At 37.6% G+C, this 17449-nt stretch overlaps 1 protein-coding gene across 1 annotated transcript in view; it reads right to left on the bottom strand.

Annotated features, from left to right (window-relative positions):
- Positions 1-1277: 1277 nt before the first annotated feature.
- KCNN2 (potassium calcium-activated channel subfamily N member 2) overlaps positions 1278-17449 on the bottom strand; it is a 75175-nt gene continuing 59003 nt past the window's right edge. Inside the window, exons 6-9 of the mRNA XM_035562603.1 lie at positions 11569-11679; positions 8854-8981; positions 3701-3770; positions 1278-1732 (exon numbers count right to left, since the gene is read on the bottom strand). Coding sequence (XP_035418496.1) covers positions 1445-1732; positions 3701-3770; positions 8854-8981; positions 11569-11679 — 597 coding nt within the window. The 3' untranslated portion in view covers positions 1278-1444. The remainder of the gene's footprint in view (positions 1733-3700; positions 3771-8853; positions 8982-11568; positions 11680-17449) is intronic.

The following is a 17449-nucleotide window of genomic DNA, read 5'->3' as shown; positions in this document are numbered from 1 at the left end:
CTTGTTATACTTAGCTATTGTGTCACCTTTCACTGTAAATTAAGAGGGGAGGGCGCAGGGCTAGTATATTTTATAAATATCAAATATGATAAAATATTTTATAGAGTCTTATAACTTCCTGCTTATAAATAGAAATCAAGAATGCAAGTTGCATGTGCTGAGCATTTAAGCTTACCTAGGTTTGCTACTCTGGAATATAAACAAGGAGAAAAGTCAGCCAGAACTTTTTCACAAACATGTACACTATGCTTTGGTTTCTCAAGAAAGACCTTATTATCTCCGCATGGAAGTAAAATAGTACGGATACCCCACTCACGTAACTCCGGTCTACAGCAGGTTTACTACAATTTTTTGGAAATATTGTTAAAACTTTCTTGCTAAACTTGATGGCATAGCAGAAACCACAGGGATTATCTAAACAATGTATACAGGACGTTGTGCTGCCATCACACAAGCTTGTACACTCCAACTCTGTGTGTCAGTTATTCACTCCAGAAACATTAAGTACAAAAAAAGGAAGCAGAGAGAGTTAGGAGCAACCCAATATTTCCAAAACCTAAGTAGCATTAATGGGAGACTTCCAGCTTGAAAGTGATGCTTCTGTCTTGACATACTTACCCGGAGTAATTATGAGACTCCAAATAAATGAACAGGACCCTTCCTGTGCTTTTTGCACATCAGCAGCTTTACAAATAGTCAGTTTAAAAGATCTTTGCCATGGGCATGGCATAAATAACTTTATATACATATATATATATGTATATGTATTATCTATGTGCGTGTGTACAAATGCGTGTTAAACAAAAGCCCTAAGAAGATCTTAAAAAACCCATAGCATACTTCTTAACTCATTTTCTAGGATAAACTATGTTTTTAAGTAATCCCTTCAGAAACTGAAGCTGTCAGTGACCTTCTAAAATGACTATACGTTATTCAGCACACTGTTAGATGAACACTGATTTTTTTCCCCCTCCACTGCAAGCAAAGTTTAGTGAATTGGTTTTCATACTGAGGGATAATGATTAAGCTTCAATTTTGTTTCTTAAACGTTTACAATTAGGCCTTTTGATTGTGAGCTTTTAAAAAAAACTTTTAAAGTCCAAGTAACCAAGCAACTATGTGCAGAAATTAACATTTTTATTATATTATATATTGTAGTAGTAAAGTTTGTTTGAAGTGCATGAATAAAAAGTTAGTGAAATTATAGGAGGAACAATCTAATATAGCAATAATAGGTGCATTCACTGTGCATCTGAGAGGTGGATGGGGGAAAAAAAAAAGAGTTTTCACTCATTTTGGCCTAAAACATTGTGTTCAGGTTTCCAGGATTCTGACATCAGAACCCAGATAACACTGGTTAGAACCATAGGGCTTTACAATAAAAGCTAAAATATTGACCATATGATGGCAAGAAGTCTTTATTTTGTGGTTAACTTATTCTCTTCTAGCTACTCTCTGATGAAGTTGGTGGTGCTGTGGATGAGGATCTCCTTCTTCTTGACAAAGATCGTGATCGTTCAGCACTGTAGGCAACATGCTTATCATAATTTTGTATCTGAGCCTCGAGGAAATCCCTCTGTTGCTGGCTGATTGTCTGGCTAATCAGTCCAGGTAGAGCTTGAATACTACCAATTAAAGTTTCCAGTTTAGTTTCCAGAGTAACAATTCTCTTCTCAAAATCTTCACTTCTTTCATTTAAGTCAGAAATCATGTCATACATGATGTTTTGAGTCTGAAAGTAGAAGGATGTAAACAAAGGCTTAGATAGATCTTACAAATATTGTAACATGCAGTAAAATCTACAAGGGTTTGCAAACACTTTTGTACTCCACAAGGAAAAAAAAAAGATATGAATAAATAAATAAAAAGATATAGCCTTGTGAAATAATTTTACATGTAAATTCAGAACAAGCTTTTTACTAACTCTGTTGAGCAGAAACATAACACATTTTCAGTAGCACTTTGAATGCCAAGATCTAAATGAATTAGACAATACAGCAGACCTTTTTTTAGAAGTTCAGGTGCTTAGAAATGCACCATGCCAAGAAACAGTTAGTTGTGTAAACCCTGAGAAGACTCATGTGCCACAGCAGTGATGCATCCTTGACTCTTCTGCATTTTCTCTGACTTTAAACACCTTTGTACTTTTAAGCAGAACGCAGATTTTGTTCCTTTGATTCCTCCTTAAACTGACCAGGTTTCCTTGAACTGGCTGTAACAAAAGTAGTTGGGTGGGCTGTTTCTGAACTGCAGTACAAGGAATAAAAGCTGAATTGTACATTCCTCTGCTTCTGTGCTCCCCTGTCCATTTGTGCACTGCAAAACCGTATTTGGTTACAGAAAGTATATAGGGTGAATTTTAAATGCCATAGAGGTCAATAAAAATGTAATCTGAAACATGTTACTTCACAGGGACTGTCACTTTTTTGCAACTTCCATTAGTTTTTCTTGCCATTGAGGCAAGAAAATGGTTAAAAATGACTTTCTCCCTCTTGTAGACTGAGACTTCAGATTAGACTTAAACTAAAGTTAAAACTGCATGTAATTCAGTAGACAAACTGGCTGAAGTTTATAAACCATTCAAAGGGAATGAAAATTGAAAGGCTGACTGCCTGAAGTATAAAGCATTTCACTATCAAGTGAGTGTTGACAACCCATTTCTCTGCCCCCTATTTCAAGATGCCAGCATATTACTTGAAGGCAAACTATTCTACATTAAATAGTATGTGAAAACTCCTTATTAACTGCTAGAAACCATAGAGTGAAATGTATTTTCAGCAAGTGAAGCTGTCAGGTGGTTTTCTAAAGCAAAAGGGAAAGGAACGCTGAAGAATTTAATCTTTGCCTTGATGGTGTAGTTTAAATTGAGGCAGGCCTTGAGATGCCTGAAACGGGTGTACAAGAAACCCTTAGGTAAAACCAATGGAAGCTTCTAATATAGCTTCAAATTAAGATCCTTAAAAGTTATATATTGAGGTTTAATGTGAAACCTGGAATGCTCTCAGCTCAACCCTGATATTCTCTTGCAATTATATACATATTAAAAGAAAAAAAAAAAAAGCCAGCAACAATAGACAAGCAGTTTGCAACTTCACTTATCTCAAAGGGCTGAAGAAAGATTAATGAACCCTTACCCTTACGATTTATCAGCAAAGGAGGCAGCTATTGTTCATTATAAAAATGTGGATCAAATGCAGACCTAAACCAACTTATCCAATGTCGCTGCTTCATATGAAAATAGGAACAGAAAACCAGAACCTTCAATTTCAGCCTGCCTACTACGATTCTTCACAGCAAACACACTGTCACTGGACAGGTAACCCCTTTACTACACAGCATTACACTACTACAGCCTAGCCACAGATCAGGACTTACCATGATCACTGCAGTCACCTCATCAGGTGACTCTTCACCTCATCAGCAGTCAGGATCACTCTCTTGATTGTGAAATCTTTCTCAAATATGAACCCCCACCCCCCAAAAAAATAAATGGCGCATTCAAAATTTGGTCAGGGTCATAAATGTTTCATTTAATGAGTGTCAACCTAAAACAGATGCATATTTTCATTTTCTGTAAATAAAAGCAAAAACAAAATACAATACTTGTCAACAATACCTGCATGTACAATGCATATTTTCACTTTCAAATTTTTCCATTTTGAAAGGAATAATGTTAAAACAAGAATAACTGCCTACTAACCTTTGCCAGGTCCACCAATGTGTTGGCTTGATCATTCAGTTTCCTTTGTTCCATTTTTACACTTCTTAATCTAAAAAGTGGAATCTTAAGTCAGATTTGTGTGTGTGTGTAGTCATGCAAGGATTTCTAAAAAGCATGCATAAAATTTACAAGAACAAATAACTGCATGGACAATGCCTTGAGTACTTTGTGTAAATTCAGAATTGGTCATGTGCCTGCTACAATGAGAAGCATGCTTCTTCAACACCGCAAAAAAGGAAAGAGCAAGGAAATGTGATGTCCTTGAGAATACTATTTGCCATGGTTAAAGTTGAATTCAAAAAGGGAGATAACAATTTATCCAGACTACATGAAAGAAAGCCAAAACATTCCTCAAAGCCTCAGTATCGTGACAAGTAGACATAGGAAGAAACATAGAACAATAGTTTTTTGTCATTAATGCTGTAGCGATCAAGAATCTTCCCATGTCTACATGACTAGATACAGGTATTAGCCCTGTTCTGTCGGAAATGGATTGGGTTAGCAGGTGTTTGAACCTGATGGAGATACAGTGATAAGTGAGTTTCTCATTGCTTTAAACACAACTTCCATCTGACCAGCAGCTAAATACACAATGTACTTGCCAATACACTTAATTTTCTTACATAATTTGTGAATCTGAATACACTTACATTTTAAACATATATTAGACATACCTTCTCAATGCACTATTTAAACTAGAAAACTGGGAAACTATACAAGAAGTAAGGATGTATTTTTCTCTTTGAAGCCTACCTATCTGCATTGTTATTAATTAGTTATGCACAATCTTGGAACATGATATTTCTTATGGATTCTCTGAATCAAAGTAAATGTTTACTAAAGTAATGGTTTGTAGATGTGATTTTCACAAATAGGCAATTTATTACTTAAGTATGAGTGCTTTGTTAAACATTTCCCAATAGAGGATTACTTGAACTTTCAATGACTTTTCTGCTGGATGTTTGAAGCAAGAAACAGCCTTTTTCAAAAACAGCACATCAATTTATAAGAGACTCGATAAGTTGAATAGTATGTTATGGGCCAGCCAAGCGAACTATTTGGTTAGCTGTCAAATCAAAATAAGTTTGGCAGCATTTTGTGGCACGTGGGTTGCCAGTGTGTACTCTGCCTATTTCTCAATTATCATGTTACTTAGAAAATTCTGTGTATCTTATAAAACAAACATGATTTCACAAAGGCATATAAACCTGTTCTTGTATAAACAAAAACTAAACTCTAGCAGTAGCACAAAAGAACCCCATGTCACTGCCAGACTCTGTGGTAAAGCCACAGCAGTTCAAAAGGACTTAATCTTTTTCACTTCTGTAAGCCTCAAAGTGCTCCAAACAATAATGTGGAAAATCATTTTGATTCCTCTGTATTTTGAATGTTGGGGATGAAATTCTAACCCCTTTTAAGTTAATGACAAAACTGCTAATGCCTTCAGTGGTATCAGGATTATTTCCCTAAACTCTTGGGAGCAAACAACTCTCTTCATTTCCAGCAGCTCGATGCTTCCAAGATAGCTACAAATTATTTTAATCTGGAGGCAGAATTGAGGGGGGAAGGAATCCTACACAGTGATGCTTATTTTTCCAAAGGAATCTGGAGAAAAGGGCTACAAATGACCTCTTAAATGCTAAGAAACAGATGAAGCAACATAAATATATATATATATATATATATTTTAATGGAAGTTTTCTTCAAGATACACCAGAATTGGGAAGTCTGTGTTCAAATCTTTGGTTACCAAGCGTTCCCTTAAATATCCAGGCTAACCTCCATGAGAAAGTTATGAAGATTGAAATATCTTTCTTAGCACATGGAAATAACTCCGATAAGGTAGAAACCAACTGTTTGCATAAAATTGACATTCCAGCATCTTGTTACTGGAATGCGATACACTCTTCTTCCCCTGGAGGCCTCCTTTAGAGCACAACATAAATACAGATTGTAGGAATGTTGCTTTCAGAGTCTGTGAGCAGGAGCTATGCTAAAGCGAAAATATGGAAGCACTTCCAAAGTATGGAGCTGTATCATCATAGTCTCAGAAAAAAATAATTACTCAGGTAAGCTTGTAATGACTTGACTGGAGAGTAACAATCCTGGTGTTTTGGTAAACATCTCTCAGACAATTTGCAAAACATGTTTTTTCTGCTCTTCTTCAGATTCCTTGACACACCTGTTTGCCAGTGAGTATGTCCACTTCAAAATTTTGAGAAAATCATTGGCGATGTAGCAAAACAGGTACCAACTGACACCAATGTGATAAACATGTTACAGACTGTAAAAATGTATACCTAGGTAATGGCAAGTCTTTAGCTGCAGCAGCCAGATTTAAAGAAAACTGATGGACTTTTGTTCTTAAGTTCATGAAGAGAAAATATGAAACACCTTGATTTTATAAACTTCACTTATCACAGCAAAAGATCATGATTCTGGATCGCGTTTCCATGGTAGCAATCAGACCACTGAAGTTCACAAATAAAGACTCTATTTTTTGCATGCAGACAGTGGTAAACTCTGCAAATTTAGAAAGGAACGGCTCATACAACTTACTTCCGAGCTCTATTTTCATTTTGTTGAAATAAAAAGACAAAACAAAAGAAAACAAACTGTAAAATATACTAAAACAACCAAATGAGCACAGTGGGCTCGATTCAGCAGGTGGGAAGTCCTAGTTGCCTCTGCTTCCAACCAGTAACTGCCTCAGGTGGAGTCTAATCCACCTGCTGTCACGATGAAGTACTTTCAGTACCTTCAAACCTTCCCATTAACTATCATCTGTACATTTTCTTATTCATAGAATTCATAAAGTCTTTTTAATAATATTGTTTAGAGTGGTGATTTCACCTTCACCTTATTCAGTATGCATGAGAAGCAAAAAAGATCCAGACCAGCGGAAGGCAGCACAGTCATGGATAATCATGTTTTAGGGTTGTGACTGTGAGTTTGACACTGTTAACATGATCTGCCCTCGTCTGTTGTATAAAACTGAAGCTTCACTTCTTTTATTCCCATCTCCAGCCACATGATTGAAAAGGTGAAAGAGGAGGACTAAAAAAAAATCCTAAGAATCCAGAAAAATGGAAGAAAGCCATATACCACCATGAGTCCCTTGGTCCCTTGAGAAAAGTTTCGATGCAAAGGGAGAGAAAATAAATCACACCCAGCTACTCTGCTGCAGCTGGAAGAAAGCAAACTGCTAGAGCAATGTTTCCATCCATGGGACATTCTTCAGCATACTAAGAAAATTATCTAAATTTTTGTTCTTAAATACAAGGTTTAGGAATGGGATGCAAAGCGCTAAAGAACATTAGGAAATATGTTATTAACATAGCTGTTTGAAGTTTTGCTGGCACCGCTAGGATAAAACTTACTGCCACCTTCTCCACCCCACCTGATTAACGAATTTTTAAGGCAGGTGCAGAACAATAGTTTACACCCTGTGAAGTTCTGAGCTTGAATGATATATGAAGCTGCAGATCGAGCCTGCTGTGCTTTTTAGATTTGTCTTTAAATACATGTGCACGCACACAAGACACACACACAAACAATAAATAGGAAAGGTAAAATGTTAAGGAATAAGCTTTTCAATAAGGCATTCAAGTCTGGCAAAGGATGCACAGGACACACCATTCTCTACCCCAGGACCCTTGCCCACCCCTCCCTGCTTCCCAATCCTTTAAGCTAAGCAGGATGACTATACTGCGCAAATATACTTTTTATCCATGAGAAAATTGCCTCAACTTTTGCAGTCCTTTCATTGCCTCAAGTATGCCTGTAACAGCACAGTAACATTTAACATGGCAAGTCTGCTAAGTATGATATGGTAATCAAGGTTTATAGAATACTTCATACCTTCAAAGCTTAGCTACCTATTCTTTTAAAACACTATTATAAAACAGAGAAGCAATGACTGTTAGCCTAAATTTACTAATAGGAAATAAGATAACCTGGCTTTTCCTTTCTCTTCATCATGCAAGATGAGACATAGGAGTCCTTTTAATGAACGTAGGTGGGTCAGATGGATGCATCCTTCACTTCTCCTCACAGGCTGGCTCACACACAGACTCACACAGATGTTATCAAACTATCAGTATAAAATGAACCTTGATTAATTTATCTACATTTCCTCAAGTATCTCAGGAAAACCCTTTTAATAGGCCATACAAATGGCTGCCTGAGGCTGGATGGGGACATCAAACAGAACAAATAGTGGCATGGGTCCTAACCATCCCTTATGATGAGTCTGTGGTTCTTGGTGACAAAAGTCTCTTTTTTTCTTCTCTGTAGTCCAAGGAAAAGGAACTGAATCACCATGAAATTCTGCAGGGTTTTATGTGCTTTATGACAAATATGTATTAGGAATTTCAGATGAATACTTATAGTCTGGCATTACCATAATTCAGTTTAGTCCTACTAAACTGTTCACAGTTCTCAGCTTTGTCTTCAACCATTTTGGAGTTCAGCAGAGGGAAAGAACTCATCTGAATTATGGCAGAGGTGTTCAAGGGTTATAAAATGTCTGTTGGCGTATGTTCTCATTTTCTCTATGTCAGGGGTAGTAGCTGATAGACCAACACTTGCTTTTATCCACTGAGGAAATGGCAACTAATTGCTGTTGAGCTGTAAAAATGAAGCTTGATGCATACTCTTTTAATTAAATGCTACATACACACTCATAGCCTCTCTTTTATCATATCATTCTGCTCTGAAATTATCAAAACAACTACTACAAATGATTTTTTTTTGCTTTTCTTCTATATATTGCAGCTTACTTGTATCTTACCACCTGTAAGCAAATACGTAACAACAAAGGACATTCTCTGTGGCAGAAGACAAAAAAAAAGTCATAGCTATTTCAAGAAGCATGGGAAACTCCCATAAAACCTGTAAACAATTCTGATTTAAACTGTGTTGGGCATACAGTCAGCATACCTTCTTTTGTAAACAGATACCATAGTAAAACCTTATTTTTGTCTTACTCAGAGAAAAAAATCAAACTCAAGAGCAATATTCTGTTAAAAGGGAGAAGGGGAGAGTGAGAGATAGAAACAGAAAGAGAGAAAAGAACTGAAAAAGAGAGACAGAACACCTGGAGAGGAAAAACAAAGCAAAATAGTACTTACTGATGAATAGCTTGCAAGAATTTGCGTTGATGTTTCCTTACTTTCGCATGGTCTATCTTTTTAACCAGCTTTGTGTTTTTATAAATTAACCATGTTTCCCTGAGTACATTGGCCGCTGCATTTTTCACCTGTTTAATAAAACAAAAACACCGGGCTGACCAAAACAGCATTATGTCATGTTTTATCATTTCTAGCATAAACTCGTTCTAAAACACTTAAGACCCTGCCAAACTGTGGGAAATGACTACATCAGGAAGCTGTAGCACTAACTGCAGAAAACGGAAGCTGGACTAAGGGAACTAAGTACTGAGCAATTTCTGTGTTGTTACTTACAAATATGATACCAGCTATCTTTGCATCTGAGAATCACTTGTCCTTCTTCAAAAAGAGTTAGCATCATCTGGTGTTTATGGCAATATAAATTACAGTGAGGAAATATTAATGAATTATTTGCATGGTAATTAACTAAACTATTTTGTAAGACCATAAAGTTTCTCTCCTTCTTGTTGTATCATTATTACCTCTTATTTCTTTTTGCAGTTTACCACCATTTTAAAACTCCAGAGTTGTTTGGAGCTAGCTGGAATTTTTGTTGTTTGTTTACACTTTTCCTTCTTCTTGTTTCTTTCTTAACTTTCTCAGAAGAGATGAAAAAATTCTTGTCAATTAATGTGGCTTGTGTTTTCTTTCCTAAGTGCTTTGATATTTTTTTAAATGAGGTTTTCCATACAATGTTAAAGGTAGGAGTACCTACAGTTCATTCCTCGGCCCTCCAATATTTTCAGGAATGATTGAAAACAACTGACAAAGAATTTCAATGCAGTGTTTATTAACAGAATTGCTAGGTTACTTGCAAAGGCAACTTGTTCTGGATATTGATCTTTGTTTTCTCTCTCTCCAACTGTGTATCATGCCCGTCACTGCAGCATCAGAGAGCTAAGTCTCTGTATAGGTAGTGGCATTGTAGGAACACAATGCAGTAGCTCCACCCAGCAGGAGGTTCCCACCTTGTACCTGTAATGCATTGGACAATCTTGGTCCTGACTTCAGTGGAAGCCAAATTGCATTTTAGAGACTTCCTCACAATCTTTATCTAGCCCTTGCATTTTACCATAAGATATGGTTATCTTCAGGTCCTGGTAAAACCTCTCCAGTGTCCGCGTAATGCAGTTGTAATCTGATGTGCATCTCAGATTTGCTTGCTTGGTTTGCTTTTCATTCCCTTTGAGTTTCGTGAGTTTGAAGCACCACTCAGATACACTATGAAATTGATAATTAGATATATATGAAGAATAGCTGGATAAAATGAACTTTAAAAGGCACGACACAACTTTCAAAGGCACAAATGAACACCTGGCTCAAAATCTGGCCAATCTTGTCAAAATCTTCTTCTGTCCTAAAAGACATTTTAGTTCATCTGTCAGATTACAATTGAAAAATATTCCTGTCAGATCTTTCAACAGCAACTTCATACCTCATCATGGGTAAGAATCAAAGCAGTCTGCTGCATTTGAAATCTGCTATTCTGTTACCATAAGTTAGAGAGAGTGTTTTAGTTTACTACTACATTATATTCCTAACATTTTAATTCCCTGTGCTAGGACTCATCTAGCCAAATTCCTAAATTTACTGTAGATTCCTTCTGTAATCAAATGAGCTGATACAGGTAAAATTCACTTCAGTTTTGGTGTCACTACTGTAGATTTCCATGTGTGTTAGGAAAGGACAAATTGTTGCCTGTGGTCTAGTATCAGCAGGACCCTAATTCACTGTAATAGCTGTGTAAAGCACCCCGCTCAGATGGACACCTCAAGTAAATTTACAAGAACCCACCCTTTTCACCTGTGTAAGAACTGCCTTCCCACACATCCTTAGTTTTTCCCCACTGTGACTGCTTAGGGGAGGTACAGGCTTTTAGAGATGACCGGCACAGATGTGTGGCAGCCAGCACCACGAGACCTGTGCACTGACGTGCCCTAGGAACACACCTTGTGGACACATTGTGTGGCTGTCCCCATCTGGGGGTCTGGGGCTGCATCGCTGCAAGAAGCTCTGCTGATGCAGCCAACCTCCTCCACGCTGAGAGCAGAACCACTGCTGCCAGTTTGGGAAAAAATTAAAAAGTTCAAGAAGAAATCAAAATAGCACTTTTACATGAATTCTAATGATTTCTGTTTTGTTTTATTTATTTATTTTTTATAATCCATTTAAACATATTTCTATTTTCTATAAAACATCTGCCTTTGTGCTTCAGTACTGTATGCAGCTAAATGAACACTTTGCTCAGCGTCCAAGCAATTGCAAAGGCTACCTCTCTTGCAAACTATGAACATGTCTTTTTCTTCATAGCTTGAAATCCTTCTGTGTCAGTCATTTCACCTGTTGCAGCTACAAGCTCTTCTCATACGCTGCATGAAAGTTTTTTACTTTAACATATTATTTTCTAGTTTTACAGCACTTAAGTGCTGGTTACACCAATTATCTTCCATCTGCAAGGATCTTCTACAGGAGAATATTCAAATCCTCAAAAATCCTCTAGGAATTTGCAGTTACCCTCAATTCAAAGAAAAGCTCAGGGCATTCCATTTCCTCTTTTCAAAATCACACCCATGAAAAAGCCCATTAGAGGAACGGAGCAGGAGACCATTTAAAACAAATGCAGAAATAAATTAACATACCTTTCCTTTTCAGCTGTGAATATAAAGTGTGACTTACTCTTTTAGTTAGCTGGGTGTCCATCATGAAATTATGCACATGTTTTTCAGCTTTGGTAAGTTCTAACTTCCTTGCCACCACAGCTACCACCAGTGCAGTGCACCCAGCACCCTGAAAACAATAAAACAAACCCCCAAGATGTTACTACTGCACTTTGCAGAGTTTTTTTGTGGAAGTTTCTCCTTTGCTGTAGAAATATGGTAGGCATCAGGTGACTCATCCCTGGTAAATATAGTGAACATGCTACAGCTATTTCAATTCAAAATAATAGGAAAAGTCAGCAATTACAGGCTGGTATACTGTCAAGGCATCAAAATAATTAGTGAGCAGCATCATTTAGAAGTTCTGCTTTTTTTCCTGCAGGGGTTGAAAATGTGAACACATCCCATTTCTAGTGCAAAACAAAGGGGTGTGTGTGAACAAAAAAACTTTTAGAACCCAGAATGTTAGTAAATAAATGCAAAATACCCTGTTCTTAATAACTGTCTCGAGGTTACAGCAATTGCTAAAGAAGAAGATTAGATTAGTATTTAGGACACTAAAAAGTTTCTTAGGATTTTCTTTAGGGCCTGAAAATAAAATTATCATAAATTTAGTATTTAATCATTTTAGTATACTTCCCTGTTGTTTTTTGAGCATTCATTGATTTTTTTCCTACAGTATTTCTGCTTCTCTTATTAACATAAAAAATAGCACACAAGCATTATTTCAGCAAAATCTGGATGGAGAAAATACCAAGTTACTAATTTGTGCTGTGTATATGTATGCGTACACATGCATATGCACAGACATGTATGTTCATAACAGCACAAAGTCACTAGGTGTCAGTTTCTTTGAAATGGCAGTATCTTTATCAGCATCACAGTATTTTATTTTTCTGTGGAAGTGAGGAAGAGAGAAGAAGTTGGCTAAAATGAGTCAGGTATGGAGAAACAGTATGTATTATACAAAATCTCAAGGTATCGTTTACTCTCTGACGCTATTACAAACATTACTGCTGTTTTCATGTTTTGTCTTCTCTTTAATTAAACAAACAAAAAATGTTCTTAAAAAAGTAAAAATCACATTAAATATACAAGGCTGTGTTCACCACATCTAGTTGTTATTGCACCTGTGTCAGTTACTCTCCAGTGTAAAGCAGTCTCTTGTTGCACATTGAATCTTACTACACTTTTAGACACAGTGTTCTTCCACTCTTTCTGTAGTTCTCCCATTAATTTACTCTCTCTCCATTCCTCCCCACTCCCCCATGCCTGCCTTACTATCTCCAGAAGATGCAGACCAAATTCCTGAATCTAACTTCCAAATTACAAATTCCACTACTAAATACACAGAGAATGGAAAATAAATTAACTCTCTGGAACTCCTTATTCACATGGTGTCCTCAAAAAAATTAATCTGCCCTCTCTACTTCCTTACTGAGGCACCCAATTAATTTTGTGAGAGTGTCCAATTAATTAATCTCCACTGGCGGATTGTTCCAAGATATTCATCTGCTTCCTCACAAGGACCTGATCCTCTGCTATTAGTTCTTACCTAGCCAAGTTTCTATCCCCAACTGCCCTCAACATTCCCTTGAACACATCCCTTATAATTTTGCTGCGTTTCCCCCTCCAGCTTCTCTCCTGTCCTCCGTGCCAACCTTTCAAGCTTTGCTGTGCCCTCTCCCCTGTGCTCCATCCCTATGCTGAGTGAAGTTCACAAACATTTATTTGAAGTTCCACTCTCTCTTCATGAGATAAGGGCAAAATGGGGCTATATAATCCTTTGCTTTCCCATATCCCACTCAGAAACAAAAAGGAAGAGGACAGCCAACGCAGCTGAAGATTGAGAGTTTCAGAAATGCTGAGAAGAGAAATGGGCAGGAGCTGCTCATCTGTATGCCCTACCTCCTCAGAAAATAGACAGTTCTTCAGTCTCCTTACTGTGAAGGAGTGCAGGAAGGAATTACTAAAATGCAGAAGACTTCCCTGTGTGCAAAAAAAATAAAAATATGACCCCATAAAATAGCAAGGAAAAAAAAAAGAAGAAGAAGAAAAGAGGAAAAAATGAGATCTTTTGGTCCAGTATGTCAGGATAACCGGGGTCAAACGTTGCTCCAATGACATAATTTGAATTCTGCCTCCTTACAGCAAGAATGTTAAAATGGGATGAGGCTGTTAATACAAAGTAGCCTGCTCACCACTGGCAACGTGGCACAAAACAGCTGTTTATGCTAAATAACCAGGGAAGAAAAATACTAGACACCCCCCTCCCCCACACACACACAAAAAAAAAAGGACTGGAGGAATGGTGACAGATGAAAGGAATTTGTTTGAGTTGAAATTATCCCAGGCTTTTGGGACTAACTCTCATGCCTCTTTAAAGTGGCACCAGAGTTATAAGGGTCAAAATCTGCTAAAGACAGTAGCTTTATATCTCACGTGAAAGACAGCACCTACAACAGTAAAACAGTGTCACTGGCACACTGTGAAAGCCACTTCTATGTCACAAATGGGCTGCTATCTTCCTCATCACCAGAACAGCTTACTGCAACTGCATGGTGTTCTACATGCAAACTGCACTCTTGGTTTTGTGGGTTATGATGGTTCTCAGTACATGAGAATGAGATCTTTTAACATCTCTCGACGAGAGAAAAGAAGTATACTCTTTGCATGTTTACCTTTTGCAGTAACTTGAAGGAAACCAAATTATACTGATTCTTTGAACAGCTATCAGCTTACAGAGATAACACTGAAATACTACCTAAAGAACAAAATTCTAATTAATATTTTATGTTACAGTGCTCTGTGCTTTTACACAGCTTACCTAAAGATTTCAGCATCCTTAAAAAAACTCATAAAGTGAGAATTATTCCAAATTGCAGAAAGGAAATGGAGGCAATACTATTGCTTTAAGATGGTAGCATCATAAGCATCATGCCTGCTGTTTTTGAATAACCCAACTGGCATGAAAATCAGTAACATGAATTCTATAAATTCCTGCTCTGTTGCCCTTTTTTTTTTTCTTTCATCAATACTTCAGAATGCAGAAGCCACCTTCGTACTAAAATGACTTAGGCTAAGTAAAAGCACCATGTTATTTCAATTGCAAGAAGGCTCTTTTGAGAATAAAATTCTAAAAAAGTCTTATATTTGATTACTGCATTTTATAATTTCCAACATCATTCTTTTTATCCTGTTTTGAAGTAAATAAAATAAATCACTGCTTCAAGCTCCTGCTTAACTTTCAGGGGAATTATATATCATCAAAAGAAAATGAAAAGGGCAGGAATATTCATATTTTCAAGTATTAAGGCAGTGATTAATTCTATTTGGACCTTGTATTCCTCAGTCAGTCCCTGTCTTTCTCTTCCATTACTGAGTTATCTCAGTTATTTTGTTTTGGTAAGCAGACCAATTTTAAGGGCACTTAGGACTTACAGTATGTCCACACAGCTGGGGGGAAAAAAGAACGAAAGAATATTTGTAACATTCCCTCATCAGTCCTTTGAAACATTATCTAGAGACATATACATCTGAAATCCACTGAATTCCACCCCACTGAACAGTCCATTCAAAGCGTGGCTAAAATGATGCAAAAGCAAATGTCACATTTTAAAGAATTAAAAAGCATCCGTTTGTGTTAGTTAGTAAATGCTCATAACTATGTACGACAGAAAGTTCTGATTTAGGACTATCCCACAAAGAAGGGAAATAATGACCAAAATATTAATACATTTACTGAATATTCAGATTTCTAATGGTTTGAGGAAAATTTAAAAAACAGATAATTCAGATTTCATAGTTTCTCAAATCTGCAGAAAAGTTTGACACGATCTCACCCGTGAAATGAAGCATTATACAGTTACAAGCTGTGTTGAAAGGTACCAACATAGCTGTTAAAAAACACTAACTTTGTTATATATGTTAAAAAACAAGTAATACGAACAGTGTAAGCAAACTAAGCAAGCTGAAGTGAAGGCTTAACTGTGTTGCTAATTTGCTCCATTTATTGGAAACTTGCAAGTAAGTAATATCAGATAACCTTTCAGCAACTAATTTCTTTCAAGTACTACGTGAAAAAAGGTTTTCCAGCAACCATGAAGTTTAAAAGCTGAGCATCCTGCATTTTTCTGCTTTCCAGAAAGATGTGCCGGCTGAACAAAATTATCTTATAAACAAGGAGCAGTCCCAAACAATCACCCAGTTGAAAATTGGCTTCTCTAAAATGACAAGAACAAGACTCCACCAATGAGCTGCGTAAAGCCTATTTTCTGTTTAAAATGACCTGAAGTTGAAGTACACAGACCTCATCCTGAATGCATACCATTATCTTGATTGATACGAAATAGTTTCTGTTAGTCTTTGGTAAAAGCAAGAAGTCTGAAAACAAATATATAACACATCCTCAGTCTTTCAACTGGGCAAAGCAACAAACACCTGCTTGGATTTGACTGAACAGTGGCATCAGATCTCTTCTATTGATGTAAAACTTGCATTTCTGAGTAGTACAATCTTGAAGCATAAGATTTATAGACATGTACACTGGTCAGAACTCTCCTTGACTGTCAACCTTTTTCGCTGCTGTCCTGTATTAAAACATTTTGATATATCTGCAGACAACTTCAGGACATTCTTCATATCTTTATTCTAAACATGCTGTTCCTGTTCAGGACAAAGAATGATGATTGGGAAGGGATGCCATCCAGAGGGACCTGGACAGGCTGGAGAAGTGGGCCCATGAGAACATAATGAGGTTCAACGAGGCCTAGTGCAAGGTGTTGCACTTGGGCTGGGGCAATCCCGGGTATTTATATAGACTGGGAGAAGAAGAACTTGAGAGCAGCCCAGTGGAGAAGGACTTGGGGGTCCTGCTGGACGAGAAGCTGGACATGAGCCAGCAGTGCACGCTTGCAGCCCGGAAGGCCAACTATGTCCTAGGCTGCATTAAAAAAGAGGTGGCCAGCAGGGAGAGGGAGGTGATTGTCCACCTCTGCTCTGCTCTTGTGAGGCCCCACCTGGAATACTGCGTGCAGGCCCCCAGCACAAGAAGGATGTGGAGCTCTTGGGTCCAGAGGAGGGCCACTAAGATGATCAGAGGGCTGGAGCATCTCTCCTATGCAGAAAGGTTGAGGGAACTGAGCTTGTTTAGCTTGGAGAAGAGAAGGGGTCTCTGGGGAGACCTAATTGCGGCCTTCCAGTACTTGAAGGGAGCGTATAAACAGCAGGGGGAACACCTGGTTATATGTGTTGATAGTGATAGGACAAGGGGGAATGTTTTAAACTAAGACAGGAGAGATTTAGGTTAGATATTAGGAGAAATTTTTTCACTCAGAGGGTGGTGAGGCACTGGAACAGGTTGCCCAGAGAGGTTGCGGATGCCCCATCCCTGAAGGCATTCAAGGCCAGGCTGGATGCAGCTCTGGGAAGCCTGCTGTAGTGGTTGGCAACTCTGCCCAGAGCAGGGGGGTTGAAACTAGATGATCTTTGAGGTCCATTTCAACCCAGGCCATTCTATGATTCTATTATTTAAACTCAAATGTTCACGTAGGTAAGCAATAGTCCATGAAAGCTCTCCTTAGCTATCTTCTTTGCTGCCTAGAATCCAGACAAGGTTGCACTGATGGAAATAATATCGTGTGGGGTTATTTGACTCACATATGTACTTAGATACTTGTTAAACACTTGTAGGCTAATTCTTTTCCTCAGTTACACAAGCCTAAACGATGACTGATGTTCCTTAGAAAAGTGGAAGATTGGCCCCAGAAAAGAGGCACTGGCTTTTTAACGTCAAGCCCACACAATTTTAAAACAGCAAGAGACGAAAGGTGAAATTAATTCTATTTTAAGTCACAATTAAATTTAGCAACTGAACAAAATGCTTAAATGTGCCCTCCAGA

This window comes from Cygnus atratus, chromosome Z, assembly GCF_013377495.2.
Source record: "Cygnus atratus isolate AKBS03 ecotype Queensland, Australia chromosome Z, CAtr_DNAZoo_HiC_assembly, whole genome shotgun sequence".
Taxonomy (NCBI): domain Eukaryota; kingdom Metazoa; phylum Chordata; class Aves; order Anseriformes; family Anatidae; genus Cygnus; species Cygnus atratus.
Note: the sequence above shows the minus strand (reverse complement) of the source record. Positions and strands in the feature narration are given on the sequence as shown.